General features: G+C 37.1%; 1 protein-coding gene across 6 annotated transcripts in view; it reads left to right on the top strand.

Annotated features, from left to right (window-relative positions):
- Grm8 (glutamate metabotropic receptor 8) overlaps nucleotides 1-26215 on the top strand; it is an 854699-nt gene that overhangs the window by 759061 nt on the left and 69423 nt on the right. For all 6 annotated transcript variants that reach the window (XM_045159898.1, XM_045159896.1, XM_004658606.2 and 3 more), the window contains one exon: nucleotides 9886-10821. In XM_045159898.1, the coding sequence (XP_045015833.1) occupies nucleotides 9886-10821 (936 nt within the window). The remainder of the gene's footprint in view (nucleotides 1-9885; nucleotides 10822-26215) is intronic.

The following is a 26215-nucleotide window of genomic DNA, read 5'->3' as shown; positions in this document are numbered from 1 at the left end:
AGTCTTTTCTTCCACCCTTTCCAGTAATGCACCCCATAGCTTGTTTTTTGGTTCTGTCTTCAATCTTTAAAATGTATTTATTTTATTTTTATTTTTTAACATATTTTTATTAGTTATATACACAGTGTGTATACAATCATGTTGGTACCATCATTAGCCTCCTCCCTGTCCTCCCTCCTCCAAAGTGACTCTCTTCATTGGGGAATGTGGGTCATGCATTTTGGGGTTAGCCATCAGTTATGGGTAAGAAGCAATGTGTCTGTGCATAATGGCATAATGTTCCAACATATTGCTCTAACAATTTTCTGTCCCCCTCTTCTGCAAATTTCCCTGAGTCATGTTGGGTTCATTTTAGGTCTACTTCAGTGATGAGGTCTTGGGAGCTTCTGTGTCTGTGGATATCTGGCTGGTAGGAGTTGAGTGTTCTCTGTGTCTATCTCCTTCACCCTTGTGCTGGTACTGGGTTCACCAAGAAAGCAGCACTCTTGCTCATTTTCCCAATTACTCGTGGTTTCAGTTAGGGCTCTGTTGAGATGCAATGGGCTGATTATCTCCTCAGGTTCTATGTCCATCTGAAAAAGGGAAGTGCATTATTATATGAAATTAAAATACCATGGAAAAGCTGGAGAGATTAGGAGTTAAGGCACTTGTCTGCAAAGCCTGAGAAATCATGTTTGAACCTCCAGTTCCCACATAGCCAGATGTACAGTGATGCAAGCACGCTGTTGCACATGCACATGAGGGGTAGCATGTCTTGAGTTTATTTGTAGTGGCTAAGGCTCTGGTGTGCCTATTGTCTCTCTCTCAAAATAAGTTTTTAAAAAAATGGAAAGTTTGACCGATAATGGCTATCGCTTACCTGGGAGTTTAACAGGAATAAGATGTAGGTAAATGACTTATCAAACATAATAATTAGAAGGTGAAATACTATGCATGAAAAAATCTGCATTCTAGATGCCAGATTTGGTTCCTTTCTTGCTTAGCTCTCCCCATGTTTCTGTTGTCTAATATATGTTGCCTATAAGTCAGTTAGTAGGTCTCCTTTTTTACCATGTTAATGCAAAGCACTCCCTTTGTCCTAATAGCTATTCAAAGTAGTTTATTCAAGGGAAAATATGAGTAGCCATGGCTTGATGATATGAGTTCAGGTTTCCTTGAATAATATAAAGAAATGATTCTATGAACCTTTTAGTCAGAGAATAAGAGTCAATGATGTCAGTGAATTTATAAATACAGTGGTAGAGATGTTAGGTAGGCAGGGTATAGCAAAGTGAGTATACCTCTCATATTATCTGATGATAACCTTAACTTTTGCATTAGTGAAAAATAATGATCTGATAAATATACATTCCATGGGTTTTAACATATAATCAAATGTTTGTTAGGATACATTCAGAAGTTGATGATAAATGGCTTTTAAGGGACTAAAGATTGTACAAGGTAATCTTGGCTCTCAGTCTCAACAACTCCAACTCTGTACCATCATAAAGTTCTAATCAGTCAATAAGCCTGCCAAACAGTCCCCCGCACTGTGGCGTTTTGGAAAAGTTCAGTTTACAACTCACCATTCACAGTCTTGTTTTGCCTGGTGTCATTATGGCAAGATTGCTCAAATTCTTACTCTAGCTTTAATATCATCCTCCCTGATCTGTTGCCACTTTGGTATTACCAAATAAAACTTTTAAATTTTATTTAATAAAATTAAAAAAAAACCAGTAATACCATGTCTTATATATACTTAAATTTCTTAACTCACTTCCCATGACTTTGGGAGTAAAGTCTGAAAATGTTCTATTATAAAACTTTTCTCAATGCCCCTGGTTATCTCTTCTTCCTGCATTAGTACACACTATATTCTATGTGTGTGTGTGTGTGTGTGTGTGTGTGTGTGTATAGCATATGTTCCATAGTGTGTGAGGTAATGTGTGTAGTATATGCACATGTGTAATATGTAGAGATGTATGCTTCCTATACACATGCATGTGAAGGACATGTGTCCTCTTTTCTCTCATCTACCTGTTTCCTTGAGATGGAGTCTCTCAATCAACTGGGATCCCCCAAGATTCTCAAGTATCTGCCTGCCTTCTCCCATTCCCTCCATAGGACAGATAGGACAGGAGTTACAGTTTGTGTGTGTGTGTGTGTGTGTGTGTGTGTGTGTGTGTGTGTGTGTGTGTATGCCTTGCTGTTTATCTGGATGCTGGGAACATAACTCAGGAGATCTCAGGCCCTGTAAGACCCTTAAGTTGTTCAAGAAGCACTCTTACCTGTTGTGTCATCTGCCCAGCCCTTATATATGCCACACGCTAATCATGCAGATTGCTTACAGAGAGTAATCTGTATGTGTGCGCATGGGAATTATCCTGCCTAAAATGTATTTCTCTGACTTCTACACCTCCTTTGTGTCTTCCAAGACTGCCCTCACCTCCAAGACAATTTTTTTTTCCCCACTCCTGTGCCAGTGCTGAAGGGCTCCACGTTCCCTCATAGACTTTGCCTAACTCTTTCACATCATAGATGCTTTCATCACCATCATTGGTTTTCTCCCTGTCATACTGGTTGTGACTCTGTGAGACAAGAAATGATCTCATTCTTCTCTTTATGTACAACCCTACTACAAAATTATGTTTGCTAGCTGATGAGTGAGCTACCTTATATATACACCCTATAACAAGAAGGCTATTACCCTACAATTGAGTGTCGTAGTTAGTTTTCTAGTGCCATGATGGAATGTCACATTCCATATCAATTCAAAAACAGAAATTTATTTTCTTACCATTCTAGAATCTGAAAACATTTAAGATGTGGTTTTCAGTACAGTTGTTTTCTGAAGGCTTTTCCCTTGACTGGTAGATGGTGGTTTTTTCTCCAATATACATCCTAATTTCCTCTTCTTTTAAAGACAGCTATTCATATTAAAAAATTGTCTACTCTATTGATATCATTTTACTTAATGACCTATTCACAGACTCTGTCTCCAACTAGAGTAACATTCTAAGGCAATGAAGTATAGTTTTGACATATGAATCAGGAAACACACAGCTCAGACCATGGTGGTCTTTAAGCACTGCTAAGGAAGAAAGTGTTTACAATACAATGATCTATTTTTTCTTATATATTCTGGTACCTGAAAACTTAGTTTCTACCATATTTTGTTGTAGCTTTTAAAGAAGCAATAGTTTGATTCCTCATCTTCCAAACTCACCAACATTAATTTAGTGTTCATTGATAAAGCCTAGCTAATCTATTTGTATTTTTATTGTTTTTGCTTTTGGTATAATAGCTAAGAAATCATGCTTTAACCCAATATCACAACAAATTAATCCAATGTTTTATTCGTTTTCACTTACTCTTTGTTTTGTCTTAGCTTCTACATGAAATCTTTGATTCATTTTGGATTAAGTTTTACATACTAGATAAAATTTAGTTCTCATTTCTTCTTTGAAAATTTTTTGTTTACTTTTATTTATTTATTTGAGAGTGACAGACAGAGGAAGAGGGAGAGAGTGGGCACACTGTAAATGAACTGCAGACATGTATGCCCCCTTGTGCATCTGGCTAATATGGGTGTTGGGGAATCCAGCCTCAAACTGGGGTCTATAGGCTTCACAGGCAAGCACTTAACCGCTAAGCCATCTCTCCAGCCTATAGTTCTCATTTCTTTTGCATATGGCTATATTTGATTATTTAAGTATCTTATGGTGAAACAATTATTCATTATCTATTTAATTTTGTTTTGATTTCCTTACAAAAATGCTGTTGATCACAAGCATAGGTTTACATCTGAATTCTATTTCATTAATTTGTTAATGTATAGCCCAACATTTTGTATCATAAGTATTGCACCTCTAATACCAAGGTTTAAAATCAACGGGAGAAGTCTAATGTTGTCCTTTGCTTTCAAGTTGTTTTGCATTTTCTGGATTTTTTAACATGAATTTTTGAATCAGTTTGTCAACCTGTAATGGAGCCACCTGGAATATGATAAAGGTTCTTTAGAATCTATAGATAATTTGAAATATTCCTTTTTTAGTATAGATGTGGGATTTTGTTTCAGCTTTTAGAATTTGTTTTATCTTAAAAGTGTTTACAGCTTTTAATGAATAAAGATTGTGCTTCTGTTGCAAGCTTATTTCTAAGTATTTTATTTTTTTGTTGCCACTAAAAATGAAATTATTCCTCTTAGTTTCAGTTCTAATTGTATTTAAATGGAAAAATCTTTTCATTTTTAAGTGTTCTAAGTTTGGAACATTATATAAAACCTAGTGTTTCAGTCAGGCGATTATAGCATCCATATTAGATTTTCAAAGGACACCAAAATTACCATTCTAACAAGGAGTAAAATAATAGTGTCATCTTTGTGGTCACTTTAAAGTTAAACTGAAGGTAGGCTTGGGAAGATGAGTCAGTGGTTAAATGTGTTTGATGGTAATGCCTGCTGGCCAGGGTTCAATCCAAATAGGCATTTGATAGCAGTTCCCCCTCATACACACATGTGTGAATAAATAAATGTGTGAATGAATAAATATAAAAGAATGATTAATATAATGAAAATTATGCATACAAATGGTTCTGGTGACACTAGATTTTTTTTTTAACTCTTATTACTTAAAGTCCATGTACTCAATAGGCTTTAAAAACTGTACTAAAAGCTCAGTGGAGTGTGCAACTAGTTGCCTAAAGGACTAATGATATTGTGTTTATAGAGCAAGATAAAAATAGTTTATAATGATATGCCTATATATTACTATTCCATATTTTGCTTAAAATGTTATCACTCATATGATAATTGTACTAGTGAAGATACCACTTAATATCTTTAAAATGCTGTCATGTGACTATTATACTGAGTGAAAGTTTTGTAGTGAATACTGTAATTTATTATTTATGATTGGGCGTTTAGTCTGTTTATCAAGAGTTTTAAGGCTATACAGAATTATGTGTTCTTCAAAGAGTTTATAACTATTGTACTAGGTTGACTCTTCTGGAAAGATATGAGTTAATAAATGCAGGCGCACTTATTCAGAAAAAAATAATTTATCCCAATTTCACATTTCTATCATTTTGTTTTAAATGTTTGTTTTCTGCAGGGTCATTATGTCTCCTAGGCTCTCTTAGAACTAGCTATCTGAGCAAGGTCAGCCTCAAATTGGAAATTCTATGTTCTGGGATTACAGACCTTTGCCACCATCTCCCAGCTCAGGAGCATTTTCTTGTATAATTTCTGGGGTAGTTTTTCACAGTATCAACAAGATTTGACAAAAGAAATCAGCTGATGGCCTATAGTCTCTGAAATGGGTTGGACTGAGTCTCACCAAATCAATTACTGTTTGAGAGAATGTTGTTGATAATAACAGGCTATTGTTTTGTCCCTGGAAAGTCTACCTATGTAACTACCATCAGTTTATTAGATTATATGTTCTAGACAGAAACACCCTAATGTTATAGTAATAATAAGGATGACTAGTTTAAAAAATATTTGTATAGTCTTCCTTTTATGAATGATGGCACATTTGTTAGTAGAATGTAGAAGGCTTATGTGACCCTTTATTACATATGATTTTTAAAAGTTGTAGAAATTAAACAATTTAATTCATTTTCAAGTGTTATTTTAAATCATCATTTAATGATTATGTAAAATAAGTTATCAGTGTCAAATATCATCCTATTTATAAGATGTTCATTTAATTATAACTTTATTGTCTGAGTGGATTGGTTTCCAACCTTAGCTGTGATGTCAATCCATAACACAGTTAGACATTAATAGTTTTTTTATTTTTTATTTTTTATTAAGGTAGACCCATACATAGATTGCATGTTTACAAAAACATACTCTGTATTAAGATGTGTCATGCATTAACCAATAAACAAAATTCACATCTCTTAAAAAGTGGTTTATTATGGTATATTTCATTTGTTTGCTTGCTTGCTTGTTTCATACAGAGTCTAACTCTATCCCAGGGTGTTTCAGATTCCCAAGGCCTGGGATTACAGGTGTGAGCTATCAGGCCCGACTATATTCTGTAACTTTTTAAATTACTTTTCACTTATTAAGAACATTTTCTATTGATTTAATAAGTAGAAAATTTGCCAAGAATTTTTTCAGTTTTTATTTTCTTTTTTAAAATTTTATTTAATTACTGGAGACACACACACACACATACACACACAGAGAGAGACAGAGAGAGAGAGAGAGAGAGAGAGAGAGAGAGAGAGAGAGAGAGAGAGAGAGAGAGGGAGAAAGGCAGGTAGATAGATAAAGAGAAATAAGGAAAGAGAGAGAAAAAAAAAAGAGAATTGGCTTTCCAGGACTTCTAGCCATTGGAAACAAACTTCAGATACATGAGCCACCTTTGCATCTGGTTACATGGGTACTGGGAAATGGATCCTTGGTCCTTAGGCTTTGTAGGTAAGTGATTATACTGCTAAGCTTCCAGACTGAAAAATTTCACTTTCGATTATAATGACAGACACTTGCCCTGCATAATGAGAATTGCCCAGTTTGTATATATTATTTTACCAACATATTTTATTTCCTTTTGGAAAGTAAAATATACTGAAAATAAAAGTACCACATATTATGGCTAGGTATATTTTTTTTCTGCCAATCATAAAGTGTCTGATATTTTTCTTGCTGAGCTTTTGTTTAATTTCTTTATGGACTATAACATCATAAATCTTTATATATTATCGATGACATGCAATTTGAGTTTTACAACAATTAGCATTGAAACATAACCTTCAAAGTATATTTTATCATCTTATGAATCCATTATGGTATAAAGTCAATATTACAGCCACTTAGTGGAATGTTGCAAGTTTTAAATATTTTTAAAAAGCCACGATGTTATTTAACACTTTTTCTGTCTTATAAAAATGTTCCAAGCAAATAAAATTACCTTTTAAAATCATTAAAACTTAATAGAAAATTATAGAGCTATGATATATTAGTAATTTTGTGGTGAACAGACAGGATAGTTCTAATATTCTTGTGACCTTATGACACACAGAGTAGCATCTCATTTCTCAAGGGAGGATGTTTAAAATTAAAGACCCAGGGCTAGAGAGATGGCTTAGTGGTTGCCTGTGAAGCCTAAAAATTCATGTTCCACACTCCAGATCCCAGGTAAGCTGGATGCACAAAGGTGAGGCAACCACAGGGTTGCACATATATACTAGGTGGCTCACAGGTCTGGAGTTTGATTGTAGTGTCTGAGGCCCTGGTGCGCCAATTCTCTCTCTCTCTCTCTCTCTCTCTCTCTCTCTCTCTCTCTCTCTCAAATAAATTAAAAATAAAAACTAAAGACCCATAAATTCCTTACCCACCTTGGTTAGATTAGGCAGTTCTGAGATTCAAACTGCAATTCTCTGCTCTCAACTCTTCAGAGAATATTCGAGTAAGGAAAATATTCTTAAGGAATTGTTTATAAAAAAACAACCAGTCACCTGGTTGCCAAAAAAACAAAACAAAACAAAAAAAACAACCTTGGGGCTGGAGAGATGGCTTAGCAGTTAAGTACTTGCCTGTGAAGCCAAAGGACCCCAGTTCAAGGCTGGATTACCCAGGACCCATGGAAACCAGATGCACAAGGGGGCCCACGTGTCTGGAGTTCATTTGCAGTGGCTGGATGCCCTGGTGTGCCCATTCTTTCTCTCTCTCTCTTTCTCTCTTTCTTTCTCTCTCTGTCTTTTACTCTCAAATAAATAAATAAATAAATAAATACACAAAAATTATTTTAAAAAACAACCTTAAAAATAAGGAGATATGTTAAGATTCTGCACTTGGTGTTTTGAGGTATATGGCAACTGTCATTGAATGTGACTTTTCTTTTCTTTTTTTTAAAGGAATTTATTTATTTATTTATTTATTTATTTATTTATTTATTTATTTATTTGGGAGCAACAGACACAGAGAGAAAGACAGATAGAGGGAGAGAGAGAGAATGGGCGTGCCAGGGCTTCCAGCCTCTGCAAATGAACTCCAGACGCGTGCGCCCCCTTGTGCATCTGGCTAACGTGGGACCTGGGGAACCGAGCCTCGAACCAGGGTCCTTAGGCTTCACAGGCAAGCGCTTAACTGCTAAGCCATCTCTCCAGCCCTGAATGTGACTTTTCAACAGTTTACTCTTCTCCTGTTGGAATGACGGTGGCCACAGAATGCAAAAGCTTCAGTTGAGCTGCATTAGTTTTGATTTTCTTTTCTATTGCTATGTAAAAATAACTCCAGAATTTAGCGGATTAGAACAATCACCATCTATCATCTCTCATCCTTTCTGCACATGGGAATTCAGGAGCTTAACTGGACTATTCAAGCTCAGGGATTCTCAAGAGTCAAGAAGTAAGGACTAAAATCATCTGAGGCTTGACTAACATCAGGCCATTACTTTCCAGGTGGCTTCCATTCATGGCAAGCTGGTGCTTCTGGCTGGCAGGAGACCACCATTCCTTTTCACAGGACTTCCTGAGAAAGTCTAGGACATTGTCACGCTAACCTGGGAATGATGACTCTGTAAAAAGCAAAGTTGAGATTAGCGAGCAATGGCTTTTTTGGCCTAGCCTCAGTAGTCATGCAGCATCATTTCTGGTACAAAGTAATGTTTCATAGATCAGCTGTTTTCAGAGAAGGAGGGAACCATGTGTGTGCATGAGGGAGGGCACTGGGGACTGTCTTTGAAGAAGACTATCACAGAATAAAATAATCTTTCTTGAAGATTGCTAGCATAAAAACATCCCTTCATTTCTTTTTCCTGTGCTTCTGAGAAACCTTCCATTCCTAAATCCCAGGATTTTCAAGTTGGCCCTTCTGAGCTGTACTCCGGTTTCCATGAAGCACCTTTTCTGTCTTGACTTCCTTGTCCATTCAGCAAATTTTTAGTGAGAGCCGACTGCATGTTAGTCACCATTCCTGACAATTAGAAAATCCCTGCCTTCCTGCATAGAACTTCCTTTCATAGCTGCATTGCCGAATAAGTGGTCTTTTGTCATCTATAACTTCCAGTTCTGTACTATCAGCTCAGCAGGCTACTAAACTTATTGTAAATCAATGATATGAAGAGATTCCTGGTCAGAGGTCACTGGCACCAATCTGTTAAGTAGCATAGCTTGTTATTATTATCTCAGCACAGTGTTCTGTAATTTAGAAGACTCAACTTTAAGGTTGTAAGCAAATACTAATCACATATGGAGAACCCTGCATTGGTAGTAATTTTATGCTTTAAACCACCTAAAAGGTTGCACGTGTTCAATAGAAAACATTACTGTTACCTATGTTGTCCCATGTCTAATTTTTCACAGTGTGTAAATATAGCTGGAAAGAAATAAAACAGTGTATTTTTAAAGCCTTGGCAGGAGTTAAACATGTGAATATTATCATCTCATGAGCACATGAAGACTCAGTGAATAAAATAATAACTCCTTGTGTCATTTCCTTTTGAAATAGAAGGTGCCATCTGAGTTTCCCCACATATAGTAAATTATCTGTCACATGTTTCTATTGGAATCCAGTTTCAAAGACTCTGACATGTGTACTTGTATCAGCTCTAATAGCTTTTTTGTTTTGTCTTGTTTATGGTTTTCAATAACTAAAACATTAAAACAGTCCAGACCAGTGCATCTTTCTTTCTCCAATTTCCATACTGGTCAGCAATGAAGAGGTACATGAAAACTAGAGACATCATCCAGCTGGTGACCTGAATGATTTATCGGACCCCATCATTTAGCACGTTCTATAAAGTCAATATCAGGGAAAGAAACGGGGCTGTTATTATGGCCAACTGTATTTGTACTTGTCAGCGTTCGGTGATTGATTACGAAACCTGCGGCCGGGATTAGGAAACGTATAAACGGGGGACAAATGGAAGGCTCACTAATTCTTTATGCCCACAGGTGGAAGCCATGCAGTGGGCTCCCAGAGAACGCACGCGGCCGCCGTCGGTCTGCAGCCTGCCCTGCAAGCCCGGGGAGAGGAAGAAAACCGTGAAGGGAGTGCCCTGCTGCTGGCACTGCGAGCGCTGTGAGGGTTACAACTACCAGGTGGACGAGCTCTCCTGCGAGCTCTGCCCCCTGGATCAGAGGCCCACCGCCAACCGCACAGGCTGCCAGCGGATCCCCATCATCAAACTGGAGTGGCATTCCCCCTGGGCCGTGGTGCCCGTGTTCATTGCCATCTTGGGGATCATCGCCACCACCTTCGTGATCGTGACCTTCGTCCGCTACAACGACACGCCGATCGTGAGGGCTTCCGGGCGGGAACTCAGTTACGTGCTCCTGACGGGGATTTTCCTCTGCTACTCCATCACCTTTCTGATGATCGCGGCGCCGGACACCGCCATATGCTCCTTTCGGCGGATCTTCCTGGGACTTGGCATGTGTTTCAGCTATGCAGCCCTTTTGACCAAGACAAACCGTATCCACCGAATATTTGAGCAGGGCAAAAAATCGGTCACAGCACCCAAATTCATCAGCCCGGCGTCTCAGCTGGTGATCACCTTCAGCCTCATCTCCGTACAGCTCCTGGGAGTGTTCGTGTGGTTCGTGGTGGACCCGCCCCACACCATCATTGACTACGGGGAGCAGCGGACCCTCGATCCCGAGAACGCCAGGGGAGTGCTCAAGTGTGACATCTCTGATCTCTCGCTCATCTGCTCACTTGGGTACAGTATCCTCTTGATGGTCACTTGCACTGTGTATGCCATTAAAACGAGAGGCGTTCCAGAGACGTTCAACGAAGCCAAACCCATTGGGTTTACCATGTACACCACCTGCATCATTTGGTTAGCCTTCATCCCCATCTTCTTCGGTACAGCTCAGTCAGCGGAAAAGGTAAGTAGCAGGAAACGTGTTTGACAACCTTTTCTCTAGATTTAACATCTCCTTTCAGGACATTGTTCCAACTGGGGCTCATTGATATTCTCTCAAGATGCTCCAGTCTCTACTATTATATTTTAGAAACACCGAAACTAAGTATATGCAATATATTTGTGTATAAAGTCATATTGCTTTGAGTATGTAAAAAAAAAAAAATCTAGAAAAAAACACAAACACTTAGCAAGATTGTAGTTTCACAGCGTTCACATCTCTTTCTGGGTCTCTCTTCCCAGCTGTGTTACCTATTCATGTCCTTGTCCTTTTCCAAACGTTAATTAAAATAAGGAGAGGAAAAGGGCAGATGTGATCACAGGAGCAAGCTGTCCCAGAAAGATACCACTGCATAACAAATGACATCTTTCCTGTTTTACTAGAACTCTGGAAGGAAAAATGCCACTTCTTCATGGTGATGATGGTTTCATTCATGGAAGGAGAATTTGTAATAAAACAACTAAAACAAAGAGATGATAAGATGGTTTAGTACAAGCTAAACAATGTTACTGCCTCTTCCCTGCCCTTATTCATATTCTTTTGTTTTTTTCCCCAATTTGAATGATAATGATGGAGGATAATAAAAACAAAAAAGATATAAAGTTGTTTCTATTTTAAGGTGAAGATTTTCTGAAGTTATTTCTCTTGTCACTAATCTCCAAGCATATGTTTTTTTTTTTTTTTCAAATAAAGCACTGTTAATAAGGAATGTCTTCTTATGAAACGTGGAACTTGTTGAAGTAGATGCATATAGTTCTATGCATGCAGAAGCTAGAAATCAAGATAACCTTGAATTTCCAGATTTGGGTGGTGGGATAGCGATAAACCAACTTGTAGAAGAGAGACAGGTACTGTCTTTTTTGTAGTAATAGCCCTTCATCACTAATATGTATGTGAGAAAGATCTCTCAAAGTGAGGACTAAAACACTGGCCCAACCTTTGTCACCAGAGTTTCTGAAGACATAAAATATCCTTTTGGAAGTTATGTTCTTATAGCCATAACATATTCCAGGTGAGGTTCTTCATGACTTAAAATTCCAGCAGTCAGAAAACAAACTTGTCCACAAGCCAGCAGAGGGGAGAGAAAGAGAAAGAGAGAGAGAGAGAGAGCTCATTAGGATGGTCAGTCACCCCTTACTGGATCACTGTGGCCTTCAACCTATGTTTACACAAAATAAAATGTTCCTCAGTACACATCAATGAGTAGAAGGCACTTTCCATGTACTCCAGACCCTTTGCACTCTCCTAGCTGCATGATCTGGTAAGGTACATGAACATTTCATGGGGGGCCAATCTTGGCTAGAAGCCTAATAATAAAAGACAACAAATTTTCATATGTGAGGATAGGTATTTATTAGAATCAAAGTCATAAGTCTAACTTGTAAAATAATGTGTATAAGCTGGAAAACAACATACTCTGCTTTTCATATGATATATTGAGCTGGTCAGGGAAAAATAATACTTTTTCAAAGGTTAAAAAGGTTTGTATATTATGTGAGTTATTAACATAAACTTATATTTGTGTTTGGACCTTTGGCCTTTTTAAATAGTTATTTGTGTGTGTGCGTGCATTTGTGTGCAGATGTCGTTTGGGCCCAGCACCAGGGCCTCTTGCAAATGAACACTAGACCCTTGCATCACTTACTTGGGTGGCTTCGGAATTGAATTGTATGCTGGAAGGCTTTAAAAGCAAGCCCCCTTCACTGTTAAACCACCTTCCCAGGCCTCTGTGGATACTGACTTACCTTACAAGAGAGGGCCATATTGACTAGTTTACTCTGGTTTCTGGTGAACAATAAATGCTTGAAACAACAAGCAGTTCCTGAATTGACATTTATTATTATTTTTTCTTTATTTTATGTTATAGTTTTAGAAACTTTTTTTTTTGTTGTTTTTTTGAGGTAGGGTCTCACTCTAGCCCAGGCTGACCTGGATCACTATGGAGTTTCAGGGTGGCCTCGAACTCACGGCAATCCTGCTACCTCTGCCTCTCAAGTGCTGGAATTAAAGGCGCGCGCCACCATGCCTGGCTTGAGACATTGTTTTTTTTTTTTTTTTCATTTAATAACTTCTATGGATTGGAAGAAGTCAAATACAAATATGAATAAGATGTGATGATTTTTTCTCAGGTTCTACAGTGAATTAAAATCTTGCACCTCTTCATAGTTATAATCACCAAAGTATTTCAAGCATGAATCAGCAGTATTTTAAGGTGATTAAGAATCATGTGTGTCCATTCTCTCTCTGTCTCCACTTGATCTCTCTCTGTGTGTGTGTGTGTGTGTGTGTGTGTTTTGCTGGGAATTGAGCCTGGGCCCTCCCGTGCTAGGAAAAAACTCTACCACTGAGCTGTATTCTCTGTCCTAAAATTATTTTCTCTCAGAACAATAATATTATGAAGTTGAAACTGCATCCTGAGGAGCAGTGATGGAGGTAAGAATCCTGGGGTGAAATGGACATGCATATATGCCATGAAATTCAGTTGTCTTTGTGGTATTGAGCCTATGATAGCTGTTTTTCATTTGGATAACTGGCCCTTATTTTCATTTTCATTTTTATGAGTGTGGAAAAATAGCCATGTCTTTAGAGGTAATGATTGAATGTAACTTGTAAATTTCTTTCTTAGCTTTGTGAAATCAATGTAAATCTTAGAAACAAATTGTAAAACAAATGAAAAAGAGGCTAATTGGAATGTATTTTGTATTTATGGTAGGATTAAATGTTGAACAGTCTGAAAAGTACAGTAAGAAGCAATAACTCTTGGAATTTTCAGGACATTGTAGAGTTGCATTGTTTAGCCTTGGAATTGTTAAATCAGACTAGCTCTACATCAAGAGCTATTGGATCATAAATAGATTTTTTTTTTTTTTGCCACAGAGGTACTTTATATTGTAGAATTGTATGTTAATCTAAAATTTACCTTAAAATTCACTACCTACTATTTTCTCTCAAAACATCTTTTGTTATTTAAGATAGATAAACTGCTTGAGAGTTTTTAACTTTTTAACATTGCTAATATGATTCTGATGCCTATGAAAACGAATAAATCATTTATATCTCTAAAAGGAGCCCTTAAATAAGTCAATCTATTGACTTTGGAGAAGAGAATGGTTGGTCACTCCTCAATTTTCATTTATAATGCTCAGCCAATTAGCCTCATGTTATCCACCTGAAGCATTTACAACAGCAAGGCAACACACGCACATCCATTAATTCAGCAGAGCTTTATCGAGCCTTGTGTCTGGCATTGTGCTAATTATTGAACCCATGTCAGTCTGCTCCTCTGAGCTTCCTTGTGTGGCTCTGTCTGGCTCTCAGCCCACGCCTTCCTGACATCTGCCACCACTACCAAGGTGCCAGGCTCAAGGGCAGGGAATATGGTGATAGGTCAGATGTAAAGTGAGAAGGCAAAGAATGACACCTCCTCTAATCATACTTTTGTGACACAGAATTTAGAGCATGGAAGATAGAAAGAAAAAAAAAATTCTTCTGGTTTGCAGATGATCAGTTCTTCTCAGACTAATGTACATAGCACAGAACACTGATTTTCTCTGAAATAACAAGAGACAAGAGGAAAAAGTTCAATAATCTACATAGGAGTTTTGGGAAATATTTGTATCAAATGAGATTGTACAAAGGACACCTGTAGCAGTATCAGAGACTAATAGCTGTGTGAAGTGGGTCTTCATTGAATAGTAAAGCATTATTTCTTTTCTCTACATTTTCTTTATTTTTTAAAATTATTGTTGTTATTTTTATTTATTTATTTGAGAGCAACAGAGATAGAAAGAGGCAGATTGAAAGAGAGAATGGGCATGCCAGGGCCTCCAGCCATTGCAAATGAATTGCAGACGCATGCACCCCCTTGTGCATCTGGCTAAAGTGGGTCCTGGGGAATCGAGCCTCGAACCGGGGTCCTTAGGCTTCACAGACAAGCGCTTAACCACTAAGCTATCTCTCCAGCCCCTACCTTTTCTTTATATATTTATTTAGTTATTTGATTTTTCGAGGCAGGGTTGCACTCTAGCTCAGGCTAACCTCGAATTCGCTATGTAGTCTCAGGGTGGCCTCAAACTCATGGCAATCCTCCTACCTCTGCCTCTTAACTGCTTGGATTAAAGGCATGTGCCAGCACGCCTGGCCCTTTCTTTAGATTTTAAAATTAGGATGACTTGTTTTTATTAGGTTTAAGTGATCTTATTTATGCATTCTAGTAAATTCTACTTAATCATGGCATAAATGCACTTTTTCTTTCTCTATAAAGAAATAGTGTAAAGGAAGGGTAAGCTTACTGAGGCATGGCCACAGGCAAACAAACTGACAACTGCACTGAAAAAGAATAAAGAAATAAAATCGTTAACTTAATAGTCAGGAAAAGAGTCCTTAGTGGTAGTTATTGGCTGGTAGGATGGCAGAAAATGTCTTAAACACATAGTTTATCCTTCCTAATTGGCTCATATAATGCAGATAACCAGCCAAGGGTTATGACACTGACAAGCCCCAAGGAGCACAGTGCTTAAACCAGAACACTGGATGGAAAAATAAAATAATGTCATAATGAAAAAAATAATGAAGCTCAAAAATTGGCAAAAAAAAAAGAAAAAAAAACCCACTGGAAACAAAGATCAAAACAACAAATCCAAACCATGTAGAACTAATATTTCCAATTGTGCACTGAGGATACATAGTGCATTACCTAGCTCATACTTCAATCCAGAAATGTAGGATCATCCTAATCCCAATTTCTACTAACTCAATTCCCATATTTGCTTTCTAGCCATTACATGTCATCCCATATTAATTGTGGACCCTGACCCTTGTTCATCTGTCATCTATCTGAATGAATTCATCTCTATATTGAAATCTTCCTGTGGAATATTCTCAATAAGGACCTGTTAACTGAATGTGATGCATTGCACAATAATGACACATCATACAGCATTATAATGTAAATGTTTACTTATGATTTTTATATTATTATATAACAGGTATCACTTATACACATCTTTTAAGAATATTTTTATTTATTACTTTGCAAGTACACAGAGCGAGAGAAAGAGAGAGAGTGAGGAGGGAGAGAATGGTTGGGTATACAGGGCCTCTTGCCATTGAACACAAACTCCAGATGCATGTCCTACTTTGTGCGTCTGGCTTTATATGGGTCATGGGGAATCAAACCCAGGTTGTCAGGCTTTGTAAATATGTGCTGTTAACTGATAAGCCATCACTCCAGTACTCAGGCACATTTTATGATCAACTTTTTTTCTTAAAAAAATTACATTCAAGTAATACATTTTTGAACAACAATTTTGTCACTATCATTTATTGTGACACTGGGCTACTAAGTATTTATGTGCATGATGTATGCATTTCCTATGTGCGTGTATGATATATGCATGATTTGTGTGTATGTGTGTATATGACTTATGTATGATCTGTGTGTCCATGATATAAATATATGTTCACTGTGCATGTGGTGTATGTATTATCTGTATGAGCATGTGTATGCACACAATTTATGTATGATCTGTGTGTGCACATGACATATGTATGATCTGTGTGCATGATGTATGTATGACTGTGTGTGTATATGTGTGTGCATGCATGGTATAGGTATGATCTGTATATATGATCTGTGTGTGTTTGTGCATGTGCATTCACAATGTATGTATGGCTGTGGGGGGTGTACAATGTATGTTTGTATGAGCTGCATGTATTTGTATGTGTGTCTGTGCATGATATACGTATGATCTGTGTGTGTTTGTGTGTGTGTATGAATATGGGCACACATGCCATGGTATGTATGTGGAGGTCAGAGGACAGCCTTGCATCAGACCTTTCATTTCACCTTGTGTGGCAGGAGCTTTCTAGTTCGCACTGGATTCACCAGGTTAGCCGACTCACAAGTTTCTGAATGCTCTTGTCTCCACCTTTCATTTTGGTTTTGGTACAGTGGAATCACGCACATTCAGCTTCATGTGGATCCTTAGGATTTGAACTCAGGTTGTTTGGCTTGTGCAAGAAGTCCTTTACACAATGAGCCATCTCAGCACATGGCTGCTAAATATTTAGGAAAAAAATCAAAATAATTATGATAATTTTCCATCATATATGAAATTCACAAAGCCAAGAAAAATGGATGCAGTATCTGATTATCCTATGCTTGTGCTTTTCTGTATGTTTAGCATCTGTGTAGAGGAGGAGGAGGAGTATCCGGGTACAGTGGTGCAGGGTACAGGTTGCAGAGGGTAGGAAGGACGTGCATGAGCTCCAGGGGATGGTGACTTGGGTTGAACTGCTGGGCCTGATAAATTAGCTGAGAACATAAGCGACAGGTTGTACTTTTGCAGGCAGGGTTATGTTCATCCTGCTAGTTCAGGTTCAGTGCTAGAAACATGGAAAGAAATCACCTGCTATCTTTCCACACCCCTATTCTAAAACCAGAGAAAACTTGAATTCACATATCCTGGGACAGGGTGGGAAGATAGTTGATGTTTTTGAAACCTATTTTTGTGTAATTAAGGTATTTTTTTCCAACTACGACACACCTCATTCTAGTTTCACACAGTTACATAATTCATAAATCATGAAAATTGTCTAACACTAAATAAACCATAAATAAATATTGGGTATTCTTGTTAGATTTTTTTTTTATTCATGGGGAAAATGTGTTTAGTTTCTTTGGTGCACCATTTTATCCTCAGGATATGCCACAACCAGTTTTGAAATAAAGGCTGAAAATATTGGTTTAATGACTTGTATAGTAAAATGAATTGAGTTCAAGAATTTGATTTCATTTATCTAATCAATTGTGTCAATTTCTCTACCTATTTAGAACCTGTCTCTGTAACCCTATAACCTCAATGTTTTCTTAAATATTGAGGTGTGCTCGTGAGTGCAGAAAAAAAAAAAATTATAGTACTGAACAGTGTTGTGGAGGAGACATGCATCTGTAGGATTTAGGAGGAGAGAGATACTCTCCAGGCAATGTGGAACTGGCTTCAACTATTTCACAGAAATAATGTATAGGGAAGCAATGTCCTCAGAAGCTGTTGCCAAAATCTTTATGTTGCAAGTGGAAATATGATTAGCTTTAAGAATAGCTGTGAGAAGTAGCTCCGTGGCTTGTAGTAAAATTCCTGCTGTCAAGGATGGAATGGTTAAAGGACACAGGTGACATGTAAATAGGAGTGGGGAGTGCCTTAGGGAGAGGTGAAATTGGGAGAAAGGGATGTTAGGGAGAGATGTGGAATGAAAATCATCTGCAAACAATTTGTATTTGAAAGTGCCAGAACAAATGCTGCCTAAATCTCTGTATGTCAACCAAAAGAAAAAAGAAAAAGAAAAAAAGGGCAAAAACAGAATAATCCAGAGGCATCGAAAGCAACCTGAAGATCCAAGGTCCTTTTCTGTCTCCTAACCCTTCCTTGACAAGGGCTCAATGGAATGGGGTAGGGAGAGGTATGATCTATATCTATCCTTGTGCATGTTGCCTATTTTGTCATATTGTCTGTTGATTAACTGAATATCATTTGTTTTCCCAGTCACCTTATACTCTGTTAAAGTGGATCTCTGATGATGCCAGTGAAATAGTTACAGAACTCTTCCAAGGATTGTGTTGACTTGTTTTGCAAAAAGTTTAATTATACCAAGATGTTTCCTTCTACTCTGGAAGGAGAAAAACAAATGAAAAAAAAAAAAAGCCTGAAAGGAAGCATTTATATGATCTCATTTTTGCAGTCATGTAAAATGTAAAAGCTTTGTGACTCTTTGGAAGAGAAAGGGAGTAAGATGGGCTGGAGAAATGGCTTAATGGTTAAGGTAATTGTGTGCACAGCCAAAGTACCCAGGTTCAATTCCCCAGGACCCACGTAAGCCAGATACACATAGCATATGCATGTGGAGTTCATTTGCAGAGGCTGGGTGCCCCCCACCCCCGTCTAATAAAGAAAACATACTTTTTAAAGAAATAGAGTAAGAGGGTTCTGAGCCTGCTTGGAGCTTTTCTTGGAGATTCCCCTATGCCCAACTTTACAAAAGAACTTCTAACTTTCAACATTTAGGGCAATATTTTGGAGATACTCACCTCCTTGGACCAAAAAGAAAGATTTGCCTGATGAACATTGATTTAGATTCCAAAATTTTCCTGTTTGGGGGATCTAAGAAAGCAATAGGTCTAGAATTATTGATGTGAGCCCTTGTTTTCAAAGAAGATTCTTGTATTTTTTCATTCTCTTTTTTAAAACATTGAATTTGGGCTGGAGAGATGGCTTGGTGGTTAAGGTACTTGCCTATGAAGCCTAAGGACCCATGTTTAACTCTCCAGATCCCACATTAGCTAGACCCAAGGGTGAGGCAAGTACAAGGACACACATGCCCAGTAGGTAGTGTAAGCATCTGGAGTTGGTTAGCAGTGGCTGAGGCCTGACATCCAAATTATAATATATTAACCAGTTAGACAATTATATACTCTGCCTGGAAGCATGGTAATATAGTTAACATAACCTTATCAAAATGATTTCACGTTCTTTGTATAGCCAAACAGGTAAACAACACCAGATTTGATTAATATTAAGACATGAATTTTTCAGAATATGTGTGTGTATGTGTGTGTGTGTGCGCACACATGCATGCACACACGCACACACACACACCATGGTGTTACAGTTACCTTCTCAATGCAGGAACAAAACATTCAACCAGAAGCAGTGTATGAAAGAACAGGGTTTATTTCAGCTTGTAATCTCCAGGGGAGGTTTTATCATGAAGCATGGCAGAGCAGATTCTGGGCATCACATCTTGTCACCTGAGCTGCAAGGAAACAGCAAGGATGAGCAAGTTGAAAACACACAGTAGGGCTGGACATGTAAACCCCAAGGCCTGTCCCTTGTGAAACACATTCTCTACCCAGAGTCTCCACTAGCTGGGGATTGAATATGGGCTTAATCATAGACACACAGGGCTATCGGGAACATTTCGCATTCACCACCACACATGGCTTCATTTCAAGATGTTTATAAATATGCCATACAAATAAGTTGAAATTTTCCTATATAGATAGGGTGTTAATGACATGCAGTCAAGACTGTTGGTAGTACAGAATGTGGTGATTTACTTATTGCAACTTTGAATCACGTGTTCTATGACATAGTAGATGCTCACAATGCATGAAAGCATACAGGGTGCCAGAAAGAGCAGATGGCAACCAAACCGTTCCTTTCAGCTAAAACCATACACACAATTTTACGTTGAGAAATTAAAGTTATATATTTAAATGTCATATCACATATGGGTTAATAGCATTTACCTTGAAGTATGGAAAATATTTAACTGAATTAAACTGAGTATTAAAATGATTCCTAGACTACATAAAATAAATGTTAAGCATATGTATTTGAATATTAAAATGAATATAAAAATATTAACTATAAAAAGCTTTTACCTCAAAATAAGAACTCACCATATATATATATATATATATATATATATATATATATATATATATGTCTCCACATTCAAAGAACAAAATGGTAAACATGTGGCAGGCTGGAAGGAAGGAAGGGATCCAAATATACACACATCTGAGCAAGAGATTATACTTTTAGAATTAATATTAGATAAAAACAGTATGAAAATTCTTTAGCAACAGTCTCTGAATTATGAATAAATAAAAGAAAGGACCCAGCACACCTTCTAAGAGGCACAAACAGTTCTTCATGTGGAACCTGGCTCTCAACTAGATGGCATTACAGACATGAGCATGGGGCATGGCTCAAAAGCCATCATCTTGTGTTTGTGTTATATGTCTCATTATTCTACCTGATGAATCTGATGTATTCAATATTTAAAAGCCATCCCATAGCAATTATATTTAATTATGCTCTTGCATTGTTACAGTACCCTGTACACAAAACATAGGAATATGAATTGATTTGCTTGAATGCATGTAAATATCATTAACCCTGTATTTTAAAAATAGTAGGATGACTTAAAAATAAGGAACTTTTAAAACTAAGAAAGAGGGGCTGGAGAGATGACTTTGCGGTTTAGGTACTTGCCTGTGAAGCCAAAGTTTGATTCCCCAGGACCCACATAAGCTGCATACACAAGGTGGCACGTATATCTGGAGTTCATTTGCAGTGGCTGGAAGCCCTGGATGCCATTTTCTCTCTCTCTCACTCTGCCTCTCTCATATAAATAAATAAAACCACAATATTTTTTAAAAAATAAAGAAGAGGATGTAAGAGATGGAGTGTGCAAACATATCACATGGCCAAAATTCTACTGTGAGGGGCCAGGAGATGCCACTTAAGGTTCATAGCTCAGGACACATAATTATATCATCCTACCAACTGCAAAAATGAAACAAATCAAGAAACCAACTAAACTTTTCATTTCTATAGAATGACATCAAAGTGATGTAGATGGATCACACAGAATGTTATCTAACAAATACTTTTATTTTATTTAACCCCTAAATTTATGATAGAAATATAAATACCTAAATATAGGAGGTTCTAAACAAAGGCCTTCATAAATCTTATCTAAAACCATGGGAAAGCACCTTGCTATGTTAGAGACTTCCAAGTGTAATATTAAATTCATAAGAGAATCTTTTAGATACAGCAATTTGAATTATCAGGATTACTCAAATATTTTGCCATTACAAAGAGCTTATGAATCTTCCCCTTTTTGGTGTGTATGCAGTGGCTTACGCATGTTACATTGCGGCGAGTACATAGTCATGTGCACACAGAGGTGGCGACAGAGTGCCGTATCAGGTATCCTCCTCTATCACTCTTGTATCTTGTTTCTCTGAGACAGAGTTTCTCCCTGAACCTGGAGCTCCCCATTTTTTTTTTTCAGTTATATCTGCTAACAAGTGAGTCAAATGATTCTCCTCTCTCCACCTGCCCCTCCGTATGTGGACTGCAGGTATGCGGCTGTTGCAATCAGCTTAGGTCCTCCTGCTTATACAGCAAGCGCTCTTCCCCACAGAGCCATCTACCCGGATCTGGTTTTCTAAATTCATGCCTTTTTAAAGTCCAAATATTACTTAGTTTACATCTGGTGATCAAAGTTCAACAAACATGTTTCTGTTGGCTGGGGAACTTGCTCGGTCGGTAAAGCACTTGTTGCAAAAGCCCGAGAACCTGAATTAGAACCTTCAGAATCCATGTGCAGCAGATCCTATTATGTTTCTGAAATCGGGTCCTGCTGAGGTAAGACTGGAGGCAGGGACAGAATCCACAGCAACCAGAGATGTCTAACCTGGCTTATGCAGCGGAGAAGAGCAGAGAGAATATCGCGTGGTTATCCATAAAATCATGCCAGCCAGATCATTGGAAGGTGTTTTGTGGAGGGACTTCTTCCAAGTTTATATTTCATTTACTAAGATTTGAATATATTCAAATAATTCAGAGCATGGGTAGATTTTTCCATAGAAAAAAGGTTTGTAATATGTCTCTGCCTTTGGAGAATTGGCTGAATTACAGCACGCTAGGTTAAGAAAGAAGGAAAACAAGGTTACTGAAGAGATAAAGACAAGAACTATTTGGACTTAGTTAAAATTGAATTGGAAACAGTAGACACAAACAGAAGATGAAGTGCTTACAGAGTATGGTCTGTAATTGTACTTGTGATATCAAAAGGCAGGCGTAGTAAGTACCCAGGTGTACTTCAGAGAGCAATTGTTTTCTCTTGGTCTGGGCAAAAAGAGAGAAAGCAATTCATTATTGGAGGAGGTAGAACCCAGGGCTTTAGTTATGCTTAGCCAGTGCCCTACTCTGACCTGCACACCAAACTCATTAATATTTTTGTTGATGATGCTGTGCTTAGGAAGAGGTTCTTCTTAATTACTGCTTCAAGCCAAGAATGGATAAGCATATTTGGGATTACAGTTTTTAAAATGGATATAAAATCAATTTATACAGAGTAAAACAAAGGTAAGGGTGCACAGACAATTCCTGGTAGATTATGATTTTGAGCAAATATACCACTAAACAATAATTAACTACATTTTGAAAGCTGATATACAAGTCAAATTATTTCTAAATGATAATCACATTTAAATATATAATTACCATACTATTAAGTAACTAGAGTTTGAATAAACTTGGGCAAATTTTAAAGTAATTTCATTTCCCTTACTTACCATTACCAAATCTACTAAATTTTCTCTTCATAATAGCTCTCTCTTTCTTTGTGATTTGGATACCTGGAATATGAATTATATTCTTCCTTTTCCCTTAAAATCACTTATTAAAAATTCATAGCCAGGTATGGTGGTGCATGCCTTTAATCCCACTAGGGAGGCAGAGGTAGAAGGATTACCATGAGTTCGAGGCTACCCTGAGACTACATAGTGAATTCCAGGTCAGCCTGGGCTAGAGTGAGACCCTATCTCCAAAAACAAACCAAAAAAACTTAAGTAAGTGAGTACTTAAGATAATCTGAAAGATTTACATTTTGGCAGAGTCTGAACCCTATCATCATCAACAGTAGTTTTGAACCAGTAAAAGATAATCAGGCCTATTTGTAGATTTGAAGGATTTTTAAAATTTTGTTTTAAAGATGGATTAGATTGTAATCATTTTTAGAAAAAAAATATTTGGAAAAATTAGAGTTACCATGTCCATGTTGAAATTTTAAAATTTGACTTGTTTGTTCAGTTAAGTATATTTTTGAAAAAATGTCAAGAAATGTATGACTTTTTGCTTTCTGTAGGCACATATCCTATAGAATTTATTTATAACCTTTGAGAGTATATACAAAATATTATAATAATAGACACATATATGCTACATACACATATAAAATATATATTGTAATCATACATAATGCATATATATAATTATATAAAATGTATAAAATTAGATGTGCATGTACGTGCATGCCTGCATGCATGAATGTGTGTGTGTAATTTATGTAGAAGACTTGACATTCTCAGGCAAGCTTTAAAATTTACCTATTTCTCCTGCCTGCTGATTTTTCTTGAAAACTCTCATCTACTAGAATTCAATTGTAAATAATGGTGGTTGACTGTAAGCATGTTATAAGATGCTGCAAGTGTTTACATCAGCCAGCATGTTATCCCTGTAGCTCTGCCCTTTCTTCAATAAAACATTGCCTCATCCTAAAATTCCCAGTCAAACCACACTTTATCAAACACTTGGTTATATTAAATTATACTGAATCAAAATTCCCAGTTAACACTTACTGTTAAGCACTGACAACAATGATGGGTGCTACAAGTACATTTGGGATGCAAAAATCTCTTATAGGAGGTATCAAGAAAAACAGCATTGAGCAGAGGTCATTAGGTACCATAAGGATTATAAAATGCATGCCACCAAAAAAGGTATTTAAATCTCTATTTTCTACCTTGCTTATTTGCTATAGTCCTTTATCCACAATTTATGTAGACATTTGACTGATGCCTGTACTTTATACTTGGGAATCCACACTGCTTTGAGTCTCCTTGTTTCATTATCTCATTTTCCTTCTGCTTAAGTTGCCCCTGATCTTGGGCTTTCTCCCAGATGCCATTCCCTTGAAACGCCCATCATCTACATAGCATCTGTGAGGAGGGCTGCCCGTGCTTGCCTAACTACTCTCTGAAGCTCTGCCCTTTTCCATGTTCAAAGATGGCTCTGAAACAATCCAAAACTGAAATCTGAAAGAAACGCAAAAGCCTAAATTGTCAAACTGAACTGTCTACAAAATAAAATGTATCATATTTGAAATAGTTACTACTTCCACTTTCTCATGATATGCCAAAAACACAGGATAAATTCTTGATGAATATGGTTGGTTCCCTTACTTCTCTAAGGAGCTAAATCTTCAAGGAGATTCTAAGTCTCAGAAGTGAATGTTTCAGGTAAATTAAATGAAGAATTTTTGGATTTGTGTCCAAAGTAGACCTGGAGTTCAGCTTATGTTGTCTACAAGACTTAAGCTTTTTTATCATTGACTTTTAATTTCTCCTTTCTGCTCAATCTCTATCATTGTTCTTATTTTTTAGAAATATAGCATCAGTTTTTCAGTCTCAAAGTTGGGCATTGATTTTCACCCCTGTTTCGCTTCTGTCAATGAATTATATAATTGTATTTCAGTTTCTATGTTTGCAAGTTTTACCACACACATCTTTTATTTCCCTCCCTCTAAGGGAAAATCCATAATTCCTATCCAGATACTGCTGGGATAGATGAGGTAATCTGCTAGATTTGCCATTTGACAGTTCTCTCCAGATTTCTATCATGAAATTATTGTACAGCACTTCTATTTCTTCATCCCTTTCATGGTTCTACTTAATCAGCTAGTTCTTATTTAACCCCTTCTCTTAATACTCACTGTGTTGTTTGAGACAGACACTGGCTGCCTTCATGAAACATAAATTACACTAGAGGAGTGAACTTATTTAGATGCATAGTTATAGAATGGATTAATAGTAACAGTTCTTGTTTGTGCTATCAATGATCTCATGAAGGATTTGGAAACTATAAATTATTTTCTATTCACCAATTAGCTAAAGACTAGTATTTACAAATTTTGTCTTTCTATCATCACCAACTCATTTATAAGCACATTTAGGTCATTATTTTACATTTCTACATATGTGTGGAGTGTTGATACACCCATGGTTGTAATCCTGTTCAGTAACTCTTCAGAAGGAAAGAATCATTGTATTTCTTTGTTCTTTTCCAGACTTACTCTTTACCAGTTTTAGTGCCTGCCAATATGCTTTGCAAATAGTTTCAGGTTGCTTTTTTTTTTTTTTTCTAGTGGATGAAAAAGAAAGTGTTTACCATTTTTGTGTTAGTGGGTTTGATGTCATTAGCACTGCCCTTGCTGTGGTCATGTCTCATCTGCTCTGAAAAGCAGTCTTGACTCCAGGGAAAAGGACATCTTCTAGTGTCTAATTCTAAAATGCTCTTATTGTGAAGAAAATTGACAGTTACTCAAGAAATGGACAACCCCTAATACACACATGTTCAATCTTTAAGCAAATGTTCAAGATGATTGCTACATATATGCAGTAAGTACTGAAAATGGATCCGTAGAGCATGTTAGAAGATAAATGTACCTGAGGCAGTTATTGGTTTCATAAACCTTCATCAAATTCATTCTATCAACATAGCATGATACACACATAGGATCCAGCATCTGAATTCCTTTTCTAAAGAGCACTATGAGGCACCTACTCACATTCTATGTTTCTTTCATCCTCTTGAGATATGTTAGGAAGAAAAATAGAAAAAAAAAAAACATTCAGGAGCTGGAGAGATGGTTTAGCAGTTAAGCACTTGCCTGTGAAGCCTAAGGACCTAGATTTGAGGCTCAACTCCCCAGGACCCAC

The sequence above is a fragment of the Jaculus jaculus genome, chromosome 10 (genome assembly GCF_020740685.1).
Source record: "Jaculus jaculus isolate mJacJac1 chromosome 10, mJacJac1.mat.Y.cur, whole genome shotgun sequence".
In the NCBI taxonomy this organism is placed as follows: Eukaryota; Metazoa; Chordata; class Mammalia; order Rodentia; family Dipodidae; genus Jaculus; species Jaculus jaculus.
The sequence above is the reverse complement of the archived record's forward strand: the minus strand, read 5'-3'. Positions and strand labels throughout refer to the sequence as shown.